General features: G+C 39.2%; 2 protein-coding genes and 1 long non-coding RNA gene across 20 annotated transcripts in view; 2 read left to right on the top strand and 1 right to left on the bottom strand.

The window, feature by feature from the left end:
- WDR47 (WD repeat domain 47) overlaps positions 1–11,590 on the top strand; it is a 78,535-nt gene extending 66,945 nt beyond the window's left edge. For all 13 annotated transcript variants that reach the window (XM_086391551.1, XM_086391545.1, XM_086391553.1 and 10 more), the window contains 6 exons: positions 21–178; positions 4,085–4,254; positions 4,780–4,950; positions 5,650–5,781; positions 8,327–8,545; positions 10,238–11,590. In XM_086391551.1, the coding sequence (XP_086247677.1) occupies positions 21–178; positions 4,085–4,254; positions 4,780–4,950; positions 5,650–5,781; positions 8,327–8,545; positions 10,238–10,380 (993 nt within the window). In that variant the 3' untranslated portion in view covers positions 10,381–11,590. The remainder of the gene's footprint in view (positions 1–20; positions 179–4,084; positions 4,255–4,779; positions 4,951–5,649; positions 5,782–8,326; positions 8,546–10,237) is intronic.
- LOC147375966 (uncharacterized) lies at positions 5,452–15,052 on the bottom strand. Its single transcript, XR_015160600.1, has 2 exons — positions 14,891–15,052; positions 5,452–5,791 (listed from the first exon to the last, which is right to left on the bottom strand). It is a non-coding gene; the product is annotated as an uncharacterized LOC147375966 (long non-coding RNA).
- Positions 15,038–20,450, top strand: part of CLCC1 (chloride channel CLIC like 1) — a 33,130-nt gene continuing 27,717 nt past the window's right edge. For 4 of the 6 annotated variants that reach the window (XM_086391577.1, XM_086391575.1, XM_086391572.1 and 1 more), the window contains exon 1: positions 15,038–15,197. The gene's annotated coding sequence lies outside the window, so the exon portion shown is untranslated. The remainder of the gene's footprint in view (positions 15,198–20,450) is intronic. The other 2 variants (XM_086391576.1, XM_086391574.1) reach the window with 1 other exon arrangement.

The raw sequence follows: 20,450 nt of genomic DNA, 5'->3' as shown, positions 1-20,450 counted from the left end.
CATATTCATTCTGCCCATAGGATGACAAATCAAAGAAGCAGTTTGTTTGTATTAATACCCTAGAAGACACACAAGCTGTTAGAGCAGTGGCTTTTCATCCAGGTGGTGGTCTATATGCTGTCGGTTCAAATTCAAAAACTCTGAGAGTATGTGCCTATCCAGAAGTGATTGATCCAAGGTAAGGAGACATGGTTTGTAGTACCGTTTTTGCTTTAGTTTTAAATTTAGCTATATGGCCCCCTTTTTAAGAATCACCTTTTCAGTAGTGTTTTTCTTTTCCTTTTTTTAAGCTTTTACATTTTTGTTTTCAATACTTAGGAAATATATATAAGAATCACCAATTAACTTTATAAGTTGTTTTTCATAAAATGTTTTTAATTAGGCCCCTGTCCACTCAGTAGCCCAGTTTTCTTTATTTCTGTTGTTTTTTCTCATTTTTAAAATAAATCCACAAAATCCTTATATTCTAGTTAAATTACATAAAGACAAAGTAATGCTAGTTATAGACTTGGAGAAAAATTTAAATGTCTTATACTAATAGCTTCACAGAAGTATTAGGTTGCGGTGTGTGATATTTGACCATTTTGACCTAGAAAGATTGAGTTTTCATTTGGTCAACGTAACTATGATTTTAAACTCTCTTGTTTTAACAGATTATGGGGTTTGAAAATAAGGGATATATCTTTAAAGGCATAGGTTGCAAAAAAAAAAAACAAACAAGCATATGACCTTATGTATTAGGTATACAACTAATTCTTTAAAGTTACTGAGAAAGCAGATATCTTAAACGTAATCTCACAGAAAACTGGATTTGGGCTCTTTTTTGTCAATTTATTTGTTAAGGCTTTTACTGTCAAAATAAATGGGCATAAAGTATTTGGTAGATTTTGTGGTTAGAGAAATGGTCACAAATGGAATAGTTTTCATACCCGTAGACAAAAACATTCAAGCAAAACAAGCCACAGAGCTTTAAAATTTTAAATATGAAAAGGAGTACGTATCATAATGTGTTTTGGAAATTTTTTACAACCCTTAAGGCTTGTTTTTATTATAACCCGTTTGGAGAACAGAGGGGTGAGATTATTTATTTATTTGCATTTTTTGGTATATCTCTGTATCTGAAACTAGAAATTTAGGCTTTTGGTCTGTAGTAGCATTTAAAAGTTGAGAAAAAGAATATGGATCACGTTAGGTGATAGTAATGTCATGTATTGGTGCTATAGGATTATATGAGAGAGAATAGGCAGAATTCCAGATCGGAGAGTGGAAAAGAGCAAAAAACAATTAGGAAGCAGTGCCAAAGACTTTATATATTTAGGGTTCATCTGATCTTAAACTGACTCTCCCTTTTTGTGTTTTTCATGCTGGCACAAGTGTTTCATAGACTCTTCTTAAAGAAACTGATTTTTATGAAAAATAAATTCATTTATTTAACAAATATATTTTGAGCTCCTTCTCTGTGCTAGGCTTTGGGGATAGTTGTGAGTAAAACAAACATATTTATTGACCTTATGGAACTTCTGTTTTAGTGGAGAAGGTGGACATTATCCGGATAGACAAACTCATAAATGTAATTATACATTGTGATAGGTGCTCTGAAGAGAAAGTATAAGGTGCTGTAACAGTAAGATGGAGAGATGAGGAAACTGGGGAGTCAGAGTAGGACGTCTTTGAAGAAGAGGTGTTAAAGTTGAGATCTGTGGGTGGATAGAACCTAGCCATGTGAAAACAAGGAAGAAGATAAGGTTAGAGGGATCATGAAAGGAGAAGGAGCTTGGCTTTTTAAGGAACCAAAACGAGTTCAGATCTGCTGGAGTACAGTGAGCAGAGTGTGATAAGGCTACAGAAGTAGATGTGAACTAAATTACGCAGAGCTTTGTGTCCATTTTGGATTTTATGGTGACTGCAGAGGGAAACTGCTGGAAGTTTTCAACAGAACAGTACTGTGATAAACTTTGGGTCAGATGACAGTAAGATTAAATGCTAAGAGAAAAGTAGGAGGAGGCTGTTGTCAATGGCTGGTGTGATGGCAGTGAAGATGGAGCAAAATGGATGAAGGTAAAATCCATTTAAAGAATTATTTGAAGATATACCTGTGGTGGATTCATTTCGATATTTGGCAAAACTAATACAATATTGTAAAGTTTAAAAATAAAATAAAATTTAAAAAAAGAAAAAAAACAAAATTAGTTGGCCCTAGCAATGAACTCGATATGCAACTGAAAAGAGAATCTTTTGATCTGATTTATTTTCTCTATCACTATTAAACACCTTCTAAGAATTGAAGATTTATCAATATTTCTTGTTCTTTAAAAATTTCTTAATTATGAAAATTTTAAGCATACACAGAAGTGGAGATTAGTACACTGAAATGCAATAACTCAAGATTTTTGGTTGTATTTGCTTCATCCTTTTTGTTTGTTGAAGTATTTTAATGGATATGTCATTTCACCCTTTAGGATGGATCTCCAAAAACATGTGTTAATACATTTTCTTACAGAGACTTGATATTATCATTATACCTAATAAGGCCTTAAGCCTATGTTTTAAAGTACAAATAAGAGGCTACTCCAGTAAACCAATGTTCAGTTCAGTTCAGTCGCTCAGTCGTGTCCAACTCTTTGTGACCCCATGAATCGCAGCATGCCAGGCCTCCCTGTCCATCACCAACTCCCGGAGTTCACTCAGACTCACGTCCATCGAGTCAGTGATGCCATCCAGCCATCTCATCCTCTGTCGTCCCCTTCTCCTCCTGCCTCCAATCCCTCCCAGCATCAAAGTCTTTTCCAATGAGTCAACTCTTCGCATGAGGTGGCCAAAGTATTGGAGTTTCAGCTTTAGCATCATTCCTTCCAAAGAAATTCCAGGGCTGATCTCCTTCAGAATGGACTGGTTGGCTCTCCTTGCAGTCCCAGGGACTCTCAAGAGTCTTCTCCAACACCACAGTTCAAAAGCATCAATTCTTCGGTGCTCAGCTTTCTTCACAGTCCAACTCTCACATCCATACATGCCCACTGGAAAAACCATAGCCTTGACTAGACGGACCTTTGTTATCTAGGTTGGTCATAACTTTCCTTCCAAGGAGTAAGCGTCTTTTAATTTCATGGCTGCAGTCACCATCTATAGTGATTTTGGAGCCCAGAAGAATAAAGTCTGACACTGTTTGCACTGTTTCCCCATCTATTTCCCATGAAGTGATGGGCCCAGATGCCATGATCTTCATTTTCTGAATGTTGAGCTTTAAGCCAACTTTTTCACTCTCCACTTTCACTTTCATCAAGAGACTTTTTAGTTCCTCTTCACTTTGTGCTCCCATTAAAGGCCAAGCTCTCAAGGAGCATGGCATTTAAGACCTTCCTCAGTTGGACTTGCAGCTGCTCACCCATCCTATCTTTCTCAGTCTCTGGAATGCCCCAGGTTTCTCCCAGTCCCACAGACTTTTTCCCATGCTGTATGCTGGACCGGGGTCTCTACTGTGTTTTGTCTTCACTGAAGCAGTTCACCTGCCTTCATCTTTTTGTATAATAATTCTCCCTGTCCTTTAAGGCCTAGTACTTTGTATTGGACTATAACATTTATATTCAATACTTCCTTTACTGTATGTGGACAGTCGTGAAACATCTATCTCTGCCAGATATATTAAACTCAGGACAGAGCTCTAGCTGCTTTTAATTTTTCTCTATCCTTTGTCTTTTCTTTGCCCCAGGCAGTTGCTCATATTATATGTTTAATAAATGCTTATCGAACTTTTTAAATTTGGAAGACTTACTAGCTCTTTTTTAGAAATCTTTTGAGTTTCTGAATTAAAATCCATGAAAAATATGAAGACTTAAAAATATCCTGTTCTGTATGTGGTCTGAAATAAGACTCAAGATTAGTATAATAATGGTTAATAATTTTTTATGGTTGGATTTTGATTTTAAATATGCTTTAAATTTGTTTCATCTAAGATTTTGAAAAGTGTTATTAACATGTTGTCTGATACGTTTTTGCTCTCTCCCTCAAGAACAACCATAATACAGAAACTTCACATTCATTTACTAAGCAAGAAATTGAAATATCTTTTTGCAATTTTTCTTTCCAGTGCACATGACATACCTAAGCAGCCAGTGGTACGTTTTAAAAGGAATAAACATCACAAAGGATCCATTTACTGTGTGGCCTGGAGTCCCTGTGGGCAGTTACTTGCGACAGGGTCAAATGACAAATACGTCAAAGTGCTGCCCTTCAATGCAGAGACTTGTAATGCAACAGGTAGGGGCCGAGTATGTAAGCAATAGCCTCCTAGTGTGTTCTTTATGTTTCCCCATGTGTGTCTCTAATACAGCTCTATACTGTTTTTGGTAAAATCCAAGAATATACCCTTAAGAATTGTTTACAATTGCTTGCATTCATGAGGCATTATTCTTTTTTAGTAAGTTCTTACAAGGTGGCTGGGTGAATAACTTCCAGACTTGTATTCGTGAAATTTTCTAGAGTATCTGTTTTTTTCTTTCATTTTCTTTTGAGATTTATCTTGGCTTTTAAGCCAAGAAGATAACTCTGTATATGGCTCTGTTTTAGTGATGGTGGTAACTGAATCGATATTTTGATTTCTTGAAGATTTTGTTTTTATTCAGTAAAATGAAATTGATTATTATATCAATCCCCAAATGATTATAGAGCATACCACTCTACCATTCTTCTCCTCTTGGTCAGTTTGGAGGCAGTTTAACAATCTTTAAATTATCACAGTAAGTTGAGCAGCGTCTTTTTTTAAAATTCTTATTGCTGTTTCAGGACCGGATCTGGAATTTAGTATGCATGATGGGACAATTAGAGACTTGGCATTTATGGAAGGCCCAGAAAGTGGTGGAGCTATTTTGATAAGTGCTGGAGCAGGGGATTGTAACATTTATACAACTGACTGTCAGAGAGGACAGGGCCTCCATGCTCTGAGTGGACATACTGGTATGTGATATCAGTCTCAGATGCTACTCTTTCTTTTGTTCATCTCATGCTTTTTTCCCCAATGCATTTTCATTAATGAGGGTATATTGCATCAAAAGGGATTTCTTCAGGAGAAGAACGTTTTATTTCAAAAACTAAGTCATGAACTTTCGATAACAACACAGTAACTGTAGCTGACATTTTCCTGTTTGCTAAAGCCTTTACTTATACACATAATTCCTTAATTTAACCCTCACAACAACCTTATAAGCCTGAAGTTCCTGTCTCCATTTTATACGTGAAAAAAGCAAAATTTGAAAAGGCAAAATGACTTGCTCATTATCTTACGGCTGATCATGACAGAACAGAGGTATCTCCCCAGATCTCTCCCGTCCAAAGCTGGTGATGTAACCCTGCAATCCTGTGTTTCCTCTTTGGAAAATTTGCCATAATTTCAAATGGTACTTTTTTTTTTTCAGTACTAATTATGATGTCCTGAAATATTTGACTCATCACAAAAGGTTTATGATTTTGATACAAGTTTTACTGAATTTAATTTTTTGAAAATTGCCAATATATTTGATATATGTGGAAAATCTCTACCACACAGTTTGAGTAACTAGATTATAAACATTCTCAACAATAAAGAATACTTAGCTTTGAATGTGTTATAGCAAAGTACTGTCCCACAGTAATAACTGACTCTGTGATCTTTTATAGGGCATATTTTAGCACTTTATACTTGGAGTGGCTGGATGATTGCATCTGGTTCCCAAGATAAGACTGTTAGATTCTGGGATCTTCGAGTACCAAGCTGTGTTCGTGTTGTTGGCACAACATTCCATGGAACTGGTAGGTTTTTCTGGAATTTAAATACATTTATATGAGAAAGAAACTTTATAAATTGCATTGACCTACTTCTTTGCCCCTGCAAAATATTAAAAAATAGGAACAATATAAACTAAATACTTGGTATTTTATTGAGTAAATTCTTACTTTAAATTTACTTTAAATTCTTAAATTCCTTCATCTGTTATTCTATTTGTAAAAATAATATTCAACTAAGGAAATCGAGACCCAGGGAGATTAAATATCATGCCCTAATTATTCTGTTAGCAGGGCATTTTAGAACTCAGACCTTTTAAAAGAACATTTTTAAATGCATACATATGGCAGAAATTGAACAAAAGGTTATAGATCATTGTCTTCTTACTCCCATTTCTTGGTGTCTTCCCCTAAGGGACCAGTTTCTTATTTATTGTTCTAGAAATACTCTGTAAGTATATAACCAAAATGTTTGTGTATAATTTCCCTTCTCCTTTAAACACACATATACACAGACACAAATTGTAGCGTATTTGCCTTACTTTTTTAACTTAACAAGGATTGCTCCATGTAAACTGAGGTTACTGCTCTTTGTGTTATATAGATCACCTTTTAAAATACTGGTATCTTAAGAGTGACACAGTATTCTGCCATTATTTTTGAGTCCTTTTCTGCCTTTCTATTTTTTAATAGCAATTCTAAGGTACTTTTCCAAGTGAAAACGCCTGTCTTTCATTCTTAATTTTTTTGTTTTCTTTGAAAATGCTTTCTCCTCTCAGCTTTCATGGACATTGTTCTGTACTTTGAATCAACTCATATATGCTCTTCCACATGGTCAAGTGCTACTCATATTTGGTCTCAGCTCTTTCTAGCACCTAGCCAGAAAAGTCTTCTTTGCCTTAATTTGGGACCTTACTGTTATTTCTGTCTTTGAACTTCATTTATTTCCTTTAGACTTCATTTATTTCCTTTATCAGTACTTAAGATTATATATTTGTGTGTGGTCTCCTTCAATACAAATATTTTAAGTTTCACAAAGGCAGCAGTCATATATATTTTATTTCTCAGGGTAGATTTAGCACCTACCATAGTGCCTGGCCCAAAGCAGTAGTGTTATAATAACTGTTGAATAAATGAACCTAGATTTCCGTTGTCACCATAAACTTTGCATGTGTAAAGCTAAACTCGTTATATCCTCTCTTCTTCCCATTTTCTCTGTTTTTGATAATGGTTCTCTTATTTCCTTATGCATCTAGATTTGAAATCTGGGGCTCATTTTTGACTTCTTTTTTTTTGCCCCCCGTCAGGCAGTTAATTGCCAAGACTATTGATTCTTTATTCAGTTTTTCCTGAAATCTGTGTGTCAACATTCAGGCCCTATTTTCTTCATTATTTTGCTATTCTATCTTATCTTCCAGTGGGTTCCCTTCTGTAGTCTGTCCATTTTAATTTGATACACACTTTCACATATATTAATCTTCCTAGAGCACTCCTTGGGTCATGTAAGTCTCTTGCTGAGAAACCTGCAGTGATGTTGTATTCTGTACAGGAACAAGCTCACACTGTACAGTTTGGCTTTCAAGATGCTTGACAGGTTTAGCCCTAACCTGCCTTTATGTCTTAGCTACAAGCTACCTTTTATGTTAACGTACTAAATCAAGTAACTCCAGCCAAACTAAACTACCTATCCTTAAATGTTTTTATTCTTTTCCTTTAAACATCTTCTCATGTAACTGTTCCTGATAGCCTCTTTTCTCTATCAAAAATTCAAGCAAAGATTATTTTTAATTACATGTATGTGTAATTATGTAAATGCATTCTCTCTTATTTATACTATTTACTGTTCTTCAGGACCTGACTTAGGTCCCCTTTTTCTTCCCAGGCCACTTTGGTTTACAGTAGTGTGTGTCAACCTTATTTTCATTATTGCTTCCCCTATGGGGAAAAACAAAATTATTTTTTTCCTAACAAGAGAAATTAAATACTAAGGAATGAGATTTTGGTTTGGTAGGGCTAAACTTTGAAGGGCTCCAAACCCTTGTTAACATTTAGGATTTTTTTGTCCCCTGAGAACCATTTTGCATCCCCTTGGAGGCATTGTTGTATGGCCTAAAGGGTCTGACCTGTGGACTCAGAGCTTATTTTTGGTTCAGTTCCTGTTGGTAGTTAATTATGTGTTGCTTAGAGATATTTTCCGCACTGTGTCCTAAAACATTTTGTTATTTAATCTTTTGTTCCCAGCTAGACTCTGAGCTAGGCATAGGAGAATTCTGGACACTTAACCAGCAGTGGGGCATTGGGAAAGGTGGCTCATCTGTTGCACTATAGGTAAAGCTCCAGGGGGTTCTCCCAGAGGACCAAAAAAAAAAAAAAAGATCTTTCTCATTTCTCACAGAATCTTGCTTCTAAGGATGCAAGTATTTATCAGTTGATTATTGGATTCTTCTATAACTGAACAGTATTAACAAGCTTATTAAATCTTTAGTGTATGATTCAGTGAAAATAAATAGCTGTTGAAGTTTAACTGTATTGATTTTTGCATATTGAAACTTTCATTCCTCCTGCTCTACAGGCAGTGCAGTGGCATCTGTAGCTGTAGATCCTAGTGGCCGTCTTTTAGCCACAGGACAAGAAGATTCCAGCTGCATGTTATATGACATAAGAGGAGGAAGAATGGTGCAAAGTTACCACCCTCATTCCAGTGATGTTCGCTCTGTCCGATTCTCTCCTGGAGCTCACTACTTGCTAACAGGATCCTATGACATGAAAATAAAGGTGACAGACCTACAAGGTGATGGAAGTTGCTCTCCCCTCTTTTTTTAGTCTTTCCTATTGTACTTGGGGTCTTTCTTTTATGTTAATCTAGTGTAATTGACTATACATCATTTTCAGGTTTCAGTTTTATAGCTTTTATGAGCAAATTACTTGGTAATGTATTGTGACAAATTATTAAACCAAGTGAATTGTTAAATGGTTTATAAAATATTTAAAAGAATCAACATTTATTATATTGGATCATTTTGAGATCAATGATAGTAAATGTTAAAATATACATTTATGTACTCCTATTTACTCCTACTTTAAAATACTTAGGGTATTAATATAATCTGTATATTTCCAGTATCTAGTTTTGTTTTAAAACATACATTAAGCAGGTGTTTATTGTATACCAACTAGGGACAGATAGAGAGATGAATAAGACAGGTAACTTTCTTACAGATGGAGCTTACACTTTAGAGGCCAATAAAAAGCAAACTAATAAACAGTGTAATTTTAGGTATTGGCTAGTGCTATTAAAAAATTATCAAGGTTAGAGAAAGTAACAAGGTAGACAGGGGAAACCTATGCTAGACAGGCTAGAGCAGGTCTCACCAAGAAGTGCCATTTGCACAGAGACCTGATGAGAAGGACAAGCCATGCCAGGACCCTAGGAACAGACCATAGGTTAAGGTGCTGAGGCAGGAATGGGTTTGGTTTAATCATGACACTACAGGAAACCAGTGTGGCTGGAATTTAGTGAACCAAAGGAAAGAGAGACAGGAGAATAAATCAGAGGCAGGGTTTTGTAGGCATTTTAAAAAGCAGAATAAGAATCCTTTGGAAGATTTAAAACAGGGAGTGATATGGTCTGAAATTTTAAAAAATAATTTTGAGTTATAGGGACAGTGGATTATAAGTATAAATATTAGTGAGAAAGCAACTGGACCAGTTCCATGGGAGATGATGGTGGCTTGGACTAGGGTTGTAGACGGGGAGGTATAATAGTAAGAAGTGACTGAATTAGGAATGTATTTTAATTTGTTTCCATTAGATTTGGGCAGGGAGGGAAAAAAGCAATCAGTGCTGATTCCTAGGTTTTTGGCATGAGCAAAGCAGATGGTACCATTAATTGAGATGAGGAAGACAGGTAGGGAGAGAGACAGGTTTAGGCAAGAAAATCAAGAGTTTGCTTTAAACAAGTTAAACTTAAGATGACTGGTAAGGCAATCAAATGAGATGTCAAATAGCTACTTGTATACCAGCCTGAAGCTCAGATGAGAAGTCAAGGTTGGTGATGAAATATGCATGGATGGTGTAAGTATCTAAATGGCTATGGTAGCATGGTACTGGATGAAATTTCGTAGCAGGTGAGGTAGAAAGGAAACAAATTTGAAAGCTGACTGCTAGGATTCACCAGAATTTAAGTCAGGAAGAAGAGGGCAGTCATCAAAGGAGACTGGGGTGTAGTGGCACTGAAGTCGAGGAGATAGGAAGAGTGAGAGAGTTTCAGGGAGACAGTGGCAGCTGTGTCATGTTGCTGTGCAGGTGTTACCAAATACTGCTCATGTAATTAGGTCTTCAGTAATTTAAACTGTTTAAACTTTTCAGTGTACTATATTAATGTGTTAGGCTTTTATATACTGTAGTGTCTTAAAGTAATAGGAGACCTATGAAATCTATACATATTCTGTAATGTAAATCAAATCTCTTTTCTTTAATTTAGGAGACCTCACCAAACAGCTTCCTATAATGGTGGTGGGGGAACACAAAGACAAAGTGATTCAGTGCAGATGGCACACCCAGGATCTTTCCTTCCTGTCATCCTCTGCAGACAGAACTGTAACCCTCTGGACTTACAATGGATAGAGTACAGCCACTGTCAATCTATGCAGTGAAAGCAGAGACTTAAGACTACTGAGTTGTGAACATTACGAAGCTGAAGAACATGGGTTGACCTGGAAAGTGGCTTAGCACGAGGAGGCCCCTTATTACCATGTACCCCTGTGATAGGAGCTATTGGGTGGTGTTATTCTGCAGTGCTTTGAGTCTTCCACGTGAGCTCGTGCTGCTGTGACCTGCTGTATGTAGTCTTGTTGCCAAAGTCTGCGGAAGAGCTCTTATGTTGTCAGTGTGCACTCAAAGTCAAGGTGGATGATGTGTGTTCGGTTTAGTATTAAATGCATTCCTTGATCTTTGCCTAAATAACAGTTTTATATACATACTGAAACTGAACTATACTTTAAGCATATTACTACATGTAACGCAACCAAGTTCTACACAGATTAAACATAGGTATTCAGAAATTACTTTTGCTTTTCTCACAACCCCTGAGGATACTGTATCACTTTTCAGCTAGAGGTCAGAATTTTATGTCTCTCCAGAGTTACATTGTTACTTTAACTAAGGATCATTATGGAGTTTTAAAATGGATGGAAAACTGCTTCTTAGTGCATTATGTGGTATAGGCCTTTTCTTTTTTCTTAAACCCAGGGATATAATTATTACTTTGTCATATTATTTTGTTTCAGGCTTAAAAGGTAAACGTGTTTGCTTCAGAAACTTGTTCATTTCAATTTTTTGAATGCAACAAGATACCTCCCTTCTAAACTGTACTGTAGGCAGAGCAGCAGCGTTATGTGATGCAGAACTTGACGGTACAGTAAATTTACTGGCTAGCATTTTTCCTCTTAAAAATTTAAGACTTTGCCATAGACTATAGCATGGCTTGAAATGCTATGTCTGCATGATAATTTAAAATGGGAAATTTAAATTTTGCACTCCAAAAGCTTATTTGGACTTTTTTTCTTGCACTGTTTTGTGTAATTCAGAATAATGGTTTTATTTCTATGGTATTGTAGATCCTAACATTTATGTACCTTTATTTTCATATTGTACAGTAATTTACTTTAAATTATTAAATAGGCTATTTATTTTAAATGCATTTGAGTTGGTTCTAATTATTGAACTGTCTGTGCACTGTATGTAGCAAGCATTTTTAATCTATTGTATACAAGTGGAAAAGGTATTAGAAGTGTAACTGTGCTATTATTTCAATAAAGACCTCTTCACACCTAAACTATTCCTGTCTCTCAGTGTCTCTGGTTTTAAGTCTAGAATGCTGTTTCTCCAGTTTACTCGGCAACTTTTGTGTCTTTTCTTTTATTCACTATCTAGAGAACTTTCTACCCTGAATATACTGTGAAAGTTGATTAATAAAAGCCAGGCAAAATGTATAAATTCTAAGTTAGATTGCAGCTACATTGAACTGAGTACTTTAGAAACAAAATCTGATTAGTTTGTGGCTATTCAATAGTACCGTTTTCCTACCTCTCAGGTATGCAGAAGAGAATTTTGCTAAAAACAGGCCAGTCTCCTTTAGTGTACTTTCATACTTAGTACTACACATTCTAGATATTATAGCAGGTCATGAGTGTTAAGTTTAAAAGTAGGGGAATAAAAGGGGGGGCAGTTTCTTGAGGTAAACCAGATCAACTTCATGGTGAAAAGTGTTCATAAAATTATGTCTTCTACCTCCATCACTGTCAGGGAGAAAACTTGAAGATCTTCCAGTATGTTGGGTATTCGTTTTCCCTTTGCAGTGCATTAGACAATAAGCACTAAAAGTTACCTTATTTCAATAGCTATCTGGTTATATGTCATTTTTTCTGTGCATCCTCACTGTCTTCTGCATGGAAGTAAATGTGAGAAGCTTCATGTGAGAAAAGAGAACTGGAGTATCTACATTCTCTGACTCCTTAGTTGGGGGGTTCATGGAAGGAGAGTGGGGATGGGAGGGTGGTACAGACCTTGATTTCTCCCTGGCAGAAGCTTCAGAGGTCTGATTCAAGTTTCATTTTTATTTTTTTGGCCATGCCATGCAGCTTGTGGGATTGAACCCCACAATCCCGACCAGGGATTGAACCTGTGTCACGGCAATGAATGTGCTGAGTCTTAACCACTGGATTTCAGGGAATTACCCAAATTTCATTTTTTAAATGTTTAAGTGTTTTTAAAAATTGAGATAAGCTAAAAGACATAACAGTGAAAGGGTATTTCCCATGAAATCAGAGAAAATACTTGCAAGTCATGTCTGATAATGGATTAATATTCAGAATATATAAAGGTCTCCTATCAAAAATTAATTTAAAAATGGGCAAAAGACTTGAATAGACATTTCTTCAAAGATGACAGACAAATGGCCAATAAGCATGTGAAAAGATACTCTATCACTAATCATTAGGGAAATGCAACTGAAAACCGCCTCACACCCAGTAGGAGATCCACTATCAAAAAAAAAATAATAGGGACTTCCCTGGTGGTTTAGTGGTTGAGGCTGTGCTCCCAATGCAGGGGGTACAGGTTTGATCCCTGATGCAGGAACTAAGATCACACATGCTACGTGGTGTGGCCAAAAAACAAAAACAAGTAGGTTGTGGAGAAATTGGAACTCTTGTGCACCGTTGAAGGGAATACAAAATGGTGCAGCCATTGTGGAAAACAGTATGGTGGTTCCTCAAAAAATGAAAAACAGAATTACTGTTTAATCCAGCAATCCCACTTACCTCTAAGTGGGATCAAACTAATTCTGTTCCGAAAGAGTTCCGAATTCTCCACAACCTACTTGTTTTTGTTTTTTGGCCACACTGCAGAGTATATCATGAGAAACGCTGGGCTGGAAGAAGCACAAGCTGGAATCAAGATTGCCGGGAGAAATAATAACCTCAGATGTGCAGATGACATCAGGCAGAAAGTGAAGAAGAACTAAAAAGCCTCTTGATGAAAGTGAAAGTGGAGAGTGAAAAAGTTGGCTTAAAGCTCAACATTCAGAAAACGAAGATCATGGCATCCGGTCCCATCACTTCATGGCAAATAGATGGGGAAACAGTGGAAACCATGTCAGACTTTATTTTTGGGGGCTCCAAAATCACTGCAGATGGTGACTGCAGCCATGAAATTAAAAGACGCTTACTCCTTGGAAGGAAAGTTATGACCAACCTAGATAGCATATTCAAAAGCAGAGACATTAGTTTTCCAACAAAGGCCCTTCTAGTCAAGGCTATGGTTTTTCCTGTGGTCATGTATGGATGTGAGAGTTGGACTGTGAAGAAGGCTGAGTGCCGAAGAATTGATGCTTTTGAACTGTGGTGTTGGAGAAGACTCTCATGAGAGTCCCTTGGACTGCAAGGAGAGCCAACCAGTCCATTCTGAAGGAGATCAGCCCTGGGATTTCTTTGGAAGGAATGATGCTAAAGCTGAAACTCCAGTACTTTGGCCACCTCATGCGAAGAGCTGACTCATTGGAAAAGACTCTGATACTGGGAGGGATTGGGGGCAGGAGGAGAAGGGGACGACAGAGGATGAGATGGCTGGGTAGCATCACTGACTCGAAGGACGTGAGTCTGAGTGAACTCCGGGAGTTGGTGATGGACAGGGAGGCCTGGCGTGCTGCGATTCATGGGGTCGCAAAGAGTCGGACACGACTGAGCGACTGAACTGATGCTCAAAATAATTGAAATCGGGGTCACAAAGAGATATTGTACACTGATGTTCATAGCAGCATTATAAGAGCCAAAAGGTGAAAGAAACTGGAGTCCAACAGATAAATAAGCTGTGGTATACAATACAATGGAATAATTTCAGCCTTTAAAAAGGAAGGACATTTTGATACATATTATAACGTGGTTGATTCTTGAGGATATTATGCTAAGTGAAATAGGTCAGTTACAGAAAGACAAATGTTATATGATTCCACTCAAGGTACCTGGAGTAGACAAATTCATAGAGATGAGTATCTTTGGTGGTTGCCCTGGGCAAAGAGGAAATAATGAATTTTACAAGGTGCACAGAGTTTCAGTTTTGCAGGATTAAAAGATTTATGGAGATGGGTGGTGGTCATACTTGCACAACAATATAAATGTCCTTAGTGACAATTCTACTCTTAAAAACGGTTAAGATGATAAATTTTGTGTCAGGTGTATTTTAGTTTAAAAAAAATTGTGAAAAGCAACATACACACTCAAGTGTACTACATAATATGCCAAATTTTAACATACTTTGAAATTTGCTGCCAATAATCTTATGTACACCTCTCATTCCTCCTAATGTGTAAAATTCATTACTTCTTCTTTGGAGAATTTTCTGAACCTGCAAGGCCAGTACTTACGGACAAAATCAAAGCAAAACTTAGTATTTCCAATTACCACAAAGCGTGCACTCCCCAACCCTTCCCCAGACCCAATACTACAGGACTACTGTTGTCATTAATTATGCCCCATTAAAAAAATTATGCTCAGAACAGATTTATGGGTTTTATTGCAAATATTAAGTATTCTAGAACTTAGAGGAAAATAAATGGATAAGAAAATATGCTTCGTACCCGTTTAATATATTTGGCTTCGAAGTAAGATTTCACTTGGAGAGTTCAGCTTATGAGGATCAAGAAATGCAGGCCTAAAGCAGGCCGACGGAGGTCGGCCCCGCCCCCTTGACGGGCCAATCAGCCGCGCGTCCGGGAAGGACGTTCAGCCGCCGGCCGAGCGAATCGATGAGGACGCGCGCCAGGCAGGCCCCCAGCTGAGGTGTTCGGCGGCTTGCCGGGCGGCTGGCCATCTTCGCTAGCTGCCAAGTCTGTTATCTGTCTTCCCGGAGAGGCAGGCGGGCGACCCGAGACGTGAGTCCGCGAGGTGGGTTGCGTTTGTGCAGCGGGCGGGTTCCGCAGGCGGCGGCGCAGGCGAGGCCAGGGGCGCTGTCGGGGCCTGCGGGGGACTTCGGAGCGCGGCGTCGACCGGGGTGGGCGAGCGACCTGCCCCCTTATCTTACCGGCCAGTTGGCGGCCTTAACTCTGGTTGCCGCGCGGTTGCTCTCACTTTACGCGCTTCGAAGGGCGTCCTCGGGAAAAGGGGCAAGACGCGCAAAACGAGACGCGAGCAAACGTTGACTTTTGTTGGCTTCAGTTATCTCTGAAAACTTTAAAAACAATCTGAACGAATACCGTCAGCAGAATGGCTCGGATTTGGTTGTAGTTAAGTTTTCAAAAACTCCAAATTAATTTGAATGTTAAAATTAGAGATGAATATTTATGACTGGGTGGTGAAAAACAATGACATTTTTCACTGTGATGGTGGTTATGAAGGCGTGGTCCCCAGACTAGCTTTATCATCATTACTATCATCGTCGTCCTCATCTAAGAACTGTTAGAAATGCTCTCAAGTTTGAGAACCACAGTTCCAGGAAACTGCACAAATGCACGCGAACTAAATTGCAGCCCCCTGATTCCTATGCCCTTCAGTTGACTCTAATATCCACGTTAATTTTCTCACTCATTTCACGTGTAAACTCGTTGAAATCAGATGCTCCTCTTTTATGCCGATTTCCACTCAGTGGCTGGCAATCTCTTTGGAGATCTCTTTGTTGATAGCTGCCCAGTCTAGTATCTCCTGTTACAGCCCACTCTGCATTTCCCACTTTGTAGGGATGGGATCCCGCAGTTCCTCTCCGCCTTCTCAGAATAGCCCCTCAGGACCTTTGGCATCCTGCTCTGGAGAGGCAGTTTTTAGGTAGAGCCAGTATGGGTTGGAGGGCTTCCCTGATAGCTCAGTTGGTAAAGAATCAGCCTACAATGCAGGAAACCCCAGTTTGATTCCTAGGTCAGGAGGAACCTCTGGAGAAGGGGTAGGCTACCCACTCCAGTATTATTCTTGGATTTCCCTTGTGGTTCAGCTGGTAAAGAATCCGCCTGCAATGCGGGAGACCTGGGTTTGATTCCTGGGTTGGGAAGATTCCCTGGAGAAAGGAAAGGCTACTCACTCCGGTATTCTGGCCTGGAGAATTCCATGGACTGTTTAGTCTGGGTTGGGCCACATAATAGCTGAGTGGCCTTGGGCAAGTTACTTGTTTTTCTATTCTGTAAAATGAAGATAACAATAGTACTACTTCTAAGAGTTCTTGTGAGAATTAAATGAATGAATGTAACAGGTTTTGGCACATAATCAAATACTTGTACTATTATTTAACAACTTTGACGTTATAAGCGTCAAACTTGCTACTATTATTTAACAACTTTGACGTTATAAGTGTCAAAATACTGACAGATGAAAAAATTGATTAAAAAAAAATAAAAACTAGGGGAGAGAGACTGCTGCTGCTGCTAAGTCACTTCAGTCATGTCCCACTCCGTGTGACCCCATAGTCGGCAGCCCACCAGGCTCCTCCGTCCCTGGGATTCTCCAGGCAAGAATACTGGAGAGGGTTGCCATTTCCATCTCCCATGCATGCATGCATGCTAAGTCACTTTAGTCGTGTCTGACTCTGTGCGACCCTATGGACAGCAGCCCACCAGGCTCCTCCATCCACAGGATTCTCCAGGCAAGAATACTGGAGTGGGTTGCCATTTCCTTCTCTGGAGAGAGACTGATTATTGACAAATAGTAGAATCACAGATAGTGCCACTGAACTAAACCAACATAAGGTACTTTTCCTTAACACTTTGAGTGAGATGGTAACGAATCTCTCCAATGCAGGAGACCTGGGTTCAATTCCTAGGTTGGGAAGATCCCCTGGAGGAGGACATGGCAACCCACTCCAGTATTCTTGCCTGGAGAATCCCTTGGACAGAGGAGCCTGAAGGGCTGCAGCTCACGGGGTTGCAGAGTTGGACACGCCTGAACGTCTAACACTTTGACTTCACTCTTTGCACTCATAGTGTAGTGTGCAGGCCAACATCTCTGCCATCACTGGGAGCTTGTTAGAAGTGTAGAGGCTCATGCCCACCTCAGATTTACTCAGTCAGAATCTGTTTCTTAACAAGATCTCCAGCAGGCTTGGATGTGGCTTTGTATGGAGGACGTGTGAGATCACCTGTGAGATTTCTCAAGGAGAAGTCAGGGACCGGAGGGGTTTGGCAGAAGGGCTTGACTTGGCAGCTGCTTCCACTATTCTGCTTCGCCTCCTGGTCTTTTATCATTTCTGCATTGCTAACCCCTACCCCTAGGGCTGCTGATCATTATTGGAGAAAATAGCATAGCTGCCAAGAGTATTACCTTGTGGGGTTCATAGTCAAAACTCAGCTGCTTGACAGTTTTTTGATTTATCTCCCTTTGCGGAATGCCTCCTATTTTTCCAAATCTCCATTCTCCATCCCAGCCTGTGCACACAGAGACAGTCCGGATTTTCCAGTGGTCTTTTTCTCTGTCCTCTTAATAGTCACAATGTGAACCCTGAGCTGCTCTTTTTGCTTTCGAGCCTTTATTTCCATTCTTCCTTATTCATTTCTATTGATGTGCTCAGTCACTCAGTTGTGTCCAGTTCTTTGTGGCCTTATGGACTGTAGCCTGCTCCTCTGCCCATGGAATTTTCCAGGCAAGAATACTGGAATGGGATGCCATTTCCTTCTCCAGGGGATCTTCCTGATCCAGGGATCAAACCTGCCTCTCAGGTGGCAAACTGTCCTACCAGAAAAGCTCTATTGATGAAGTCATGTAAAACCTTGTTGCCTATGAAAATCATTAAGTGTAGCCTTGATTTACACTGCTGTCTTTTCTGAATCTCTGCTCAGTTCAGACTGTCATTGTCAGCTACCCTTAGTTCTTTTTTTTTTCTTTACTCACGCCTTGCAGTTTGATGGATCTTAGTTCCTTAACCCGGGGAAGGCAACGGCACCCCACTCCAGTACTCTTGCCTGGAAAATCCCATGGACAGAGGAGCCTCGTAGACTGCAGTCCATGAAGTCGCTAAGAGTCAGACACGACTGAGCGACTTAACTTTGACTTTTCACTTTCATGCATTGGAGAAGGAAATGGCAACCCACTCCAGTGTTCTTGTCTGGAGAATCCCAGGGACGGGGGAGCCTGGTGGGCTGCCGTCTGTGGGGTCGCACAGAGTCGGACACGACTGAAGCGACTTAGCAGCAGTAGCAGCAGCAGTTCCTTAACCAGGGATTTATCCCCGGCCCATGGCAATGAAAGTGCAGAGTCCTAATCACTGGACTGCCAGGGAATTCCTTAGTTCTTTTATTCTCATTGAAAATGGTTGATTTACATTGTTGTGTTGGTTTCTGCTCTACAGAAGAGTGATTCAGTTATACGTATATATGTACACACTTTTTTCTTTTCCATTATGGTTTATCATAGGATACTGAGTATAGTGCTCTGTGCTATAGAGTAGGACCTTGTGGTTTATCCATTTCAGATATAGCAGCTTGCATCTGCTAACCCCAAACTCCCATTCCATCCCTCTCCCACCCCCTTCCCGTCGGCAACCACAAGTGTGTTTTCTGTTCACCTACTTAGTTCTTAACTGCTTAGAATTAGGCTCTTCGTCATTTTATGAAAGTCATTTCACAGATGACCAACTAATTAACCAATCCAGTGATTTTTTTCAGACTTTCTTTTTCTCAGCTTCTCTGGAGTACTTAATATAGTTGACTAACACCTCCTTCAGATTAAGCCCCTCTTGGCTTCTACACTTTGCATGTTTTTAGCTTGCCTTCTATTACTGTCATTAGTCTTGAGTCTCCTCTTTTATATTTGAATCTTCTCAAGGCTTTATTCCTTAGCTTAACTCTTTTTTTCCCTAATAAAGTATACAGTTATCCAGTATTTCTAAGTATCTCTGGAGCGTCAGAGGGATCTTAGGATGCCTTTCCCATCATTATTGTTATCTAGTGTTTTGACTTCACATTTTTAAACATAAAAAGTTAGTTTTTTCCAAAAACTCTCAGTTGTTTATTAAGTTTATCAGTATACTTGATTAGTCCTCATACTCCTTGGTTCTTTTAGTCATACCTTGCCTCATTGCAGGTAAACTTCTTTAACATATCAAGAGTCTGTGTGTTGTTGACTTTGTTTTTTTATGTCTGAAGAAATTTGTGTTAGTTTGCTAGGGCTACCATGACAGAGTACCCCAGACTGGGCAGCTTAGACGACAGAAATTTTTCTCAGTTTTGGAGGCTACAAATCCAAGGTCAAGGTGTCTGCAGAGTGGGTTTCCTGTAGTCTCTCTGGCTTGCAGGTGGCCATCTTCTCTTTGTGTCTTCATGTCATTCTCCCTCGGACCTGCCTGTGTCCAGATTTCCTCTTATAAGGACGCAAGTCATAGTGGAGTAGGGCTCATGCTAATAACCTCATTTTAACTTAATCACCTGTTTAGAGATCCTGCCTTCAAATATTCTGAGGAACTGGGGGTTAGGACTTCAACTTACGAATTTGGATGGAGGGATATAGTTTAGGTCATAACAGTAGCTTAATTAGTCTTTCCCATAGCGGGGAAAAAACCTTTTGTAAAATGTGAAATAGACATACGTACAGAAAAGTGTGTAAAATACAAATGTTCATCTTGCTGCTGCTGCTAAGTTGCTTCAGTCGTGTCCAACTCTGTACGACCCCATAGACGGCAGCCCACCAGGCTCCCCCGTCCCTGGGATTCTCCAGGCAAGAACACTGGAGTGGGTTGCCATTTCCTTCTCCAATGCATGAAGGTGAAAAGTGAAAGTGAAGTCGCTCAGTTGTGTCTGACCCTCAGCAATCCCATGGACTGCAGCCTTCTAGGCTCCTCTGTCCATGGGATTTTCCAGGCAAGAGTATTGGAGTGGGGTGCCATTGCCTTCTCCACCTTTTAAGCTAGGGTAATATTAATTTTGAGATTATTTATCAAAACTAGTTTAAATTATCTCACTTTCATGTTAGCTACATGAAATTGATTTATACATATGCTCAATACTCTTTACAGAGGGAAAAAATGTGCACATATATATATAATGTATACATATGTATATATAGTCGTTCAGTCATATTCAACTCTTTGCAACCCCATGGACTGTGGCCCACCAGGCTCCTCCGGCCATTGGGATTCTCCAGGCAAGAATACTGGAGTGGGTTATGTTCACCTTAGCGAGTTACTAAAAAGCAAGCACCTATGTAATTACTGTCCGGGTTAAGGAG

Source organism: Bos grunniens, chromosome 3 (assembly GCF_055505025.1).
Source record: "Bos grunniens cultivar Pamir isolate PY7600 chromosome 3, Bosgru_T2T1.0, whole genome shotgun sequence".
Taxonomy (NCBI): domain Eukaryota; kingdom Metazoa; phylum Chordata; class Mammalia; order Artiodactyla; family Bovidae; genus Bos; species Bos grunniens.
The sequence above is the reverse complement of the archived record's forward strand: the minus strand, read 5'-3'. Positions and strand labels throughout refer to the sequence as shown.